Source organism: Sardina pilchardus, chromosome 2, assembly GCF_963854185.1.
Source record: "Sardina pilchardus chromosome 2, fSarPil1.1, whole genome shotgun sequence".
NCBI lineage: Eukaryota > Metazoa > Chordata > Actinopteri > Clupeiformes > Clupeidae > Sardina > Sardina pilchardus.
Genome location: NC_084995.1, coordinates 33,083,499 through 33,091,367, shown reverse-complemented (window position 1 = coordinate 33,091,367; position 7,869 = coordinate 33,083,499). Strand labels below are relative to the sequence as shown.

General features: G+C 39.4%; 1 protein-coding gene across 1 annotated transcript in view; it reads left to right on the top strand.

Annotated features, from left to right (window-relative positions):
* astn1 (astrotactin 1) overlaps window positions 1–7,869 on the top strand; it is a 129,869-nt gene that overhangs the window by 114,058 nt on the left and 7,942 nt on the right. Inside the window, exon 18 of the mRNA XM_062527657.1 lies at window positions 7,721–7,821. Coding sequence (XP_062383641.1) covers window positions 7,721–7,821 — 101 coding nt within the window. The remainder of the gene's footprint in view (window positions 1–7,720; window positions 7,822–7,869) is intronic.

Here is a 7,869-nt window from a genome sequence, read left to right as displayed (position 1 = left end):
AGCTTAGTCTCAATGCAAATATACACCTGTAGGTAATTTAAGCACTCTAATATTTGAGATAGTTGATATTTGCTATTGATTAGCCTACAGGATACAATTACAGTGACAGAGATGATATTACAGTATAAGTAAAATTGGGAGAGAAACCAAACTGACACTAGCTGTAACTGACACTATCCCAGTAACACAATACATAGTCTTCTTTTTTATTGCCTCATTGTACGTCTTTAGTTGGTTTATAGATTGTTTTTAATATTCTAAACTAAACTTTTTGCACATATTTTAGCTAAGCTTACTTGTACATATACTGTATCTAGACTTTGTAGGGATCATATTTTCATGCATTCCATGTACAAATCAGAGAGCATTTTACTCAAATTAAACTTAAAATATGATACAAGACAACTCTATATCAACATTGACACTTGTTACCCAGTGGTGTGGTCTACGTGATACGCAGGACTTTTGCCTGAGATAGGGGACCAATCACAGAACAAGGGGGCTTGTTTTTTGGTGAAGTTGCGGGTTGCGGTTTTGGGGGCGTGCATTTTATGTGGTCGCTTCTTTTGGGCTTGCTTAGTGTTTGTTGTTTCTGCGTAGAATCCACCCAGCGCCTGCACGGACACAGAGGGCATTTTAAGCCTGTGCCTCTGCGTCGACTCTACGCTGTAGCTATAGGCTCCTCTAACATGACCGCCCCAGAAACGTAACGTCAGGGGTTCGGGGAGGGGATACTACTTGGGTCGCTTCTTTAGAGCTTATTTCAGAGACCTGTTGCTTATTTTTGCTAACGTGACCTGGCAACACTGAAAGCAAGACTATGATGAGCTATGCACAGAATCAGATGCCTTTGATAGATATCCATGGCGCCCAATGAACGGATCTGGACATCTTTTCAAATGTAAAAAAACGTTTGGTTGCCAGACCACGTCTCATTTGAGATGTGGTAGGCGCTAGCCAGGCTAATACTGTACATTCATGGAGTCAGTGGAGAAGGCATTTCACTGCATATTTACTTTGTATAATTGTATATGACAACATTCTAATTTGAAACAATGACTTACGTTGGTAGTAAACATACAGACCTTATTTTTTTTTATTGGTGAATGAAAGTGGGTTACCCAAAAATGTTCAATGCCTCTCCCATCTGGACTGATCTGCTTCCATTATAAGTACAGTAAGTTAGTACAGTAAGGAAATTCTGTTTGATTTCAGGTTGATGAAATGCCATAATAGCTCTCTGTCCCCAAACAGAGTCCTACTCTCATGTGATGATGCATGGTGTAGAGTGTCAACTACTATGCTTAACTAGTACTTAACATAGGCACTCCTATCGTCTAGTACTAGTACTGACGATGCAGTGGTAATGCCTAGCTATAGTCTCCCCTGCACTGTAGCTGCACTTAATTCTATTGTTGTAGCTGTAGCAGTGCCTCTGTAGCTTGAATGTTATTCAATTGCTGTAGCTGTAGCAGTACCTCTGTAGCTTAAACGTTAAACTGCTGCGACTTGTGTAGCGTCTCTAGAAAAAACTGTCCACGCAGTACGCATGAACACTTTGCCATACATTTTTTAAACACTGAAATATTAATGGATTTTATGTGATCCTCTACTTTAGATAAGTGTATGCTGCTGTTGGATTAAGTAGATTTTTTTTTGGTATTACTAGCATCTGCCTCAATAGCCTCTCTGTTTCAGCATAAGTACTTAGTGAATAATCTCTTTGCCACAATGTGCTAGGCCTTATATCATCCACTCCCTTATGATCACTTTCTGCATGCTCAGCATTAGTGCATCTCATATCTGCCTTGCTAATTTTCTTTGTCTTGAAATTCAGATCCCCGCTGCACTGTGTATATCTTTTAAAAAAAAATTTCTTCTGGTTCTGGTTCTTCTAGTTCTTCTTGTCATCTAACCTAGTGCTTTTTTTTTTTTTTTTTTTTTTAAGTATATTTTTTGGGCTTTTATGCCTTTAATGATAGGACAGTTGAGAGAGACAGGAAGTGAGTGGGAGAGAGTGTTGGGGTGGGATCTGGAAAGTACCACGGGGCGGAATCAAACCCAGGTCGCCGGCGTGCGGTGCAGGTGCCCCAGCCAGTCGCGCCATGGCTGGGGCCTAAACTAGTGCTTTTGTGGTGTATTAGCCATTGTTACACTGTGTGCAGTCTCACCAGCTCAGATTCAAAAGAGCCTGGGCAGTTTTCAAACCATGAAGAGGAGGTGATTAAATGTAGAAAGTATAAGACAACATACCATATTTCTACATTTTATCTTAAGCTGTTCTTGACATATGAAAAACATAAAACACATGACACATTGACACATAAAAAAATACAACAAAAAAAAAAACATTGGGCAAAGAATCCCAAAAATTGTCAAAGGGAATGTGGTTGTGATGTAGGGTATGAAATGTAAAGTTTACATACACATTTTGTAAGTTATTAGCCAAGAAGTGCCTTAAAGCAACACTAAAGAGTTTTTTGTACCTCATTATAATGTTTCCAAAATCATTTCAGTGGTTCATCAACTCGTAACAGGGTGAACAGCACTTCTGCTTTCACTTTGCGGCCCTCTATTGGTTATAACCGCACTATGTAACTTTACCAGATCGGGTAGCGTACCTGTAGTTCGATGAAATGAGACCTATGAAAACTACAAATTTGACTTACTTCGATGTTGCAAGTCATCATACTTTCATAAAATCATGCAACATGCTCTACCTTGTCTGTGGACATTGTTATTTGGTGGATAAACAAATAGTGTGTGTGCAACAGAGGAAAAGTGCTTTAGTGTTGCTTTAAGGCAACCCTACTTCAAGGAGCACTATTATGAATGGAAAAGCCTTCCATTCCACATCAGAGCAGGAAAAAGAAAAATAATGGGACACCCTTGTCTGTCATCATTCATCATTCAATCAGCACTCAGCGTCACCTGAGTTGATCATTGTTCATTATTCCGTCCCAGCCTGCACTTGCTGTCAGCTCATAATTCCCTGGTCACCTGATCCCATGCCACTCTACAGTATAAACTTGGACTTTGTCTCACTCTTTGCAAAATCTTAACTTGATGTCACCTGAGACAGCCATTTTGTGTCTAGACCTCTTTGTTGCTGCTTGTGCTGCCAGTTGGACTTCTTTGTTGTAACTTTGCCTGGGTCCTTATTAGAATTCCTTATTTTTGGGCAATCTTCACATTCGTGTCCAGTTGTCCATAAATACATTATGAAGATGAAGATGATGATGATGATGATGAAGAAGAAGGCAACAGGTTTAGAAAATTCTGGATTGTCACTTTGTACAGTACAGTCGTGGTCATAACCCATTCAAATGTTAGAATAATCAGTTAATCCACAAGCTATGCTTTTGTTATTCAGAGGCATTTTTGGAAGTTATAATGGGTTTTTTAGAAGGCGTCAGACGTAGACATTTCCCTACTCGACAGTATCCTCCTTGTAAATATCAGTACAAGAATACGAGCAACAATAAATTCACCATAACAAGGTACATTGTTACAATCCTTTCCAAGTGCCTTAAAAACATAAGAATGTCTTGTGAGCCAGACTCACTACCTAAAACCTTCCATGCCTACAACGGGTAGTTAAGTAGGCCTAAGTGTTGAACGCATCCACATTTAGTATCCTTTCAGTGAGGCGACAACGGTGAGGCTATTTCCGTGAAAAAGCCTTTATTTGTAATGACAACTTTTCAAGACATTTCCTGTATGATGAAACTAATCAGTTACAATATTCAGGTGTGATTTTGCCCAATTCTTTTAAACAGATAGTCTTTCAATCCCAGGGGTCCCTCTTATGAATCCTTATCTTTAGTTAAAGGTACACTATGCAGGTTTAAGTATTTTTGCCGACTATAGAGCTACTTCTAGAGTCACAGTATATTTAAATTTTACTCTGCTCTTGTAAATGGCAAACTTCTCGTGACTTATCTCCCCTGTACACAAAAATGCTTTTGTTGTGGAGGTGAAGGATTAACAGGCAAAAAACTATAAAGAGCTATATCGACTACTGACATGGTAATGTTTCACGATTCTCACAAGCGTTGTTGGGCCGCCGTTCTTGAAGTTGCTTGGCTGGTTTTCTCGTTAGCTTGCTACAGTGCGTCTGTGCTGTATAGCTATGCTACTGTAGGTGACAGATTTGCCCATTACAAGTTTGTTTACCATCAAATTGGCTTCGTAAAGGTGAAAATCTTGCATAGTGTGCCTTTAGCTTCCAGAACTGTTAAGTTGTCAGAGCTTTGATTTCCTTTGCTGTATGCTTTGGATCATTGTCCTGTTGAAAGGTCTAGCCATGTCTCATCCTCATCATCCTGGTGGATGGCAGGATTCTCCCAGAAAAAAAAATGACTCCATTCATCATTCCTTCAACTCTATGAAGTTTGCCAGTACCATGAGATGAAAAACAGCCCCACACCATGATGCCTCCACCTCCAAATCTCACTGTTGGTTTGGTATTTTTAGGGTGATATACGGTGCCATTTCTCCTCCAAACATGGTGTGTAGCCTACTGTGTAGTATGACATCCAAAAAGTTCAAATCGCCTGAGCAGACCTCATTCTCTCATAGGCTTGTCCACATGTTGTGTAGCAAACTTTAAATGAGCTTCAACATGTTCTTCTTCAGTAATGGAGTCGTGTGGGGTGAACGTGCTGAGGCCATGGTGGTCCAGTGCATTAGGCTACCTTTGATTTTCTCTGTAACTGTTGTACCTGCTGCCTTCAAGTCTTTCTGGAGCTTTCTCTGAGTGGTTCTTGACTCTTTTCTGACTATCCCTCAGCCTCTGACTCCCTGGTCAGAAATCTTGCAAGGAAATCCTGTGCATGGCCGATTGATGATGAAGTGATGTTCCTTACACTTGCAGATAATGGCCCCAATGCTGCTTACTGGAAGATTCTGATGTTTTGAAATGCATCTGTAACCAGTTCCATTGATATGTTTTGCAACAAGCAATAAGTTTACAAAGGTCTTGGGAGAGCTATTTGCTTTTATTCATTATGAATGTTTCTTGTGACACCTTGGTAACGAAAAACCTTTTTTTTAAGCATTGTTCAATACTTTTTTCCTGTGTCATTCCACTTGAATACACATAACTATGGACTTTAATGTTTGAATTTTTTTTATATGTTTGTTTACTTGAGTAAATATTAATGTCTGGTGAATCTTTCATGCGAATAGCCTCACTGGAGGTATACTTGCTGAAGAAGGTTGATGTGTTCAGTACTTCACACATGCACACATACGTACACGCATATGCACACACACGCACACACACACACACACACACACACACACACACACACACACACACACACACACACACACAGAGTAATAAGGTGTGACAAATATATCAGGGAGAAAAACCCTGGAAAGCACAGCATTGCCAAGTGTATCACCAAAACACTTCAGTAGCTTTTATTAGTGTCAGCTTTGCCAGATTCTTGCTAGTTTGCTTATTTATTTTACTTAGGGAGCACATTACCCTTGTTGTTTTCTCTGGACTTCAGTTTGGTTTTTTAGTTGTATTATATTGTTAAGTTGTAATGCTTTGCACGGTCTGTCACCTGATTATTTAAGTGATTTGTTAAACCCCTACTTTCTTGCTTTGCCTCTCAAATCCTTCAACTTTGGTCTTTTGGCTATTCCACAATTTAACCTGAGGCAGACTAATCCTACTAGCCCTTATAGTTATGGAACAGGATTCCTTAGAATATTAGATCTGCTCCATCAGGTTAGCTTTTAATCTGGCAGTAAAGACACATTTTCATAAATAAAATGCCTTTCCACTGAGTGTAGGGTTCATTCTATGTTTCTGTTTGATCTGTTCTGTGTTCTTCTACTCATTTAATTAATTTAATTTAATGGTGGACTTCTTTAGGTCTGGATAGTCTGATTTTAGACACTAAGTTTTAGCTTAAATCTCAAACAGGAAACATGGGGTATTCAGCTATTAGTTGAAATTGATGATTTTCTTTAGTTGCTTGTCAGAACATACAGAGGGGGTGAGAGAAAGGGGGAGGGACATATACACGCACACACACACACACACACACACACACACACACGCATGCACAGATCCTATTCCCATTGCATGGTTTTCAGCTCCCCACACATGTAGACACTTACCTCAAACATGCCTCGGAAAGAGGGAAGCCACGCTGAAAAGATTATGTTAAAGAAAAGGGGGAAAAAAATGAGCAGTTGAGACCAGTGTCTCCTCAAATGTGTTTGATGTATGGAGGCACCACAACCAAAAACATATGCACTTTGTCTTTACATCATTTGGTCTCTGCTCAGTGTTTCTGTTGTCAGTTTATTTATCATACTTCTTCCAGGAGGGAACGGGCTGTTCCAAATGGGCTGTTTGTGTTTGCGTTGCTAGTTCTTGATTACCTGTTAAGTAAACGCTTGCAACCACAATTTCTCTTTGCATTTAGAATGTTTGTGAGAATTGTGATAAATATTCATTTTAGCGGTGATGATCACTTGTATTGTTTTTGAGCATTTGTTTGACATTTTAAAATCACACATTGCTTTCCCATTCTATTTTGTTGCTGAAACATGGAGCGGAATGGCCTGACCATCAGATGTTCCTGTCTTGGTTTGGCTATCATGATGCTTTATTGTGTACACTACAGACCTATGACTAGAGTAGGAATCCCTCAGATGTGGCTGAAGACATTGCTGGTAGTATCTCTGCATGTTTCCATCCACTAGATGGAGATATAATTCAACTCTCTCTTACTGTTAGTATAGAGCTTTGATCATTCTGTTAGGAAGCAACAAACAATGTTTCAGCAGCAACAGAGGCTTGGCTTATGACACAAGTGTTTGTTATTGTGTGTGTTTGTTGTCTGTCTTCGACTAGTGTTAAACATGCAGTCATAGTTGTAATGAGACTGGGACACGGGACCTTCTAGCGTCATCTATTCGTCTGAAGTCATATGTCTCAGCAGTGGCTCAGGGCCAGGCAAGAGGTTGAATAAGGCAATATCTTTGATCTTTGAACGTTATTCACTTCTATTTTACTGTGTCTGACAAAAGAGAGTTAACACTATGTGAATTTGAAGGTGTTTCATATAGACCATATAGGCCCATATCCTCCTGTGTGTAGTTTGTGTAGTTATTGTTGGACCTCTGCACCTCACTGCAATGAAATGAGACTTAATTTTCATGATCACCTTTACACAATCCAAGACAGCCCAACAGACAGACCTGTGCACATGATATCACATTTTACATTTTCACATGTTATAGCCTACTTGCCCAGATCCTCAGAAGAGAATGTCACAAAATATACAAGGGAAAATATGTCACATTTCAAATATGTAAAATATGTAATTTAGCTTTTAGTTGAATTTTCACTGTCACTGTCAAGGTCACTGTTATTTTAGTTTCAAATTATATTTCGTTTTTTATCATACACGGAAAATAAGAATATATTCAAAATACAAAAGTCATATTCAAAATTAAGATACAAATTTGAATATGACCAATTTATTTGAATGTCTCTCAGTAACCGTTGGATGATATCAGAAAATGTATACTGGTCTTAATTTTATGGCAGAGCTGTATACATATATACTGTAAATGTTTGTCCTCAGAATGTACAAGCTCCTGTCTCACCTCATCTACAGTACATGGTTGATAACCATGACCTTGTGTAGATTCCCTGAGATTATCCTGATCTTGGGTGGTTGTGCTGCAGGTTCCGGCTGTGGGCTGTGGATAACACCGGCAGACGCTCTGACCCAAGCGAGGTCACCATCAAGACTCCCTGTCCTGCAGTGGACGATGTCAAAGCACAAGGTCAGTTCAGCAATGCTGCAACTGTACAGGAAATGGCATGCCATTGTG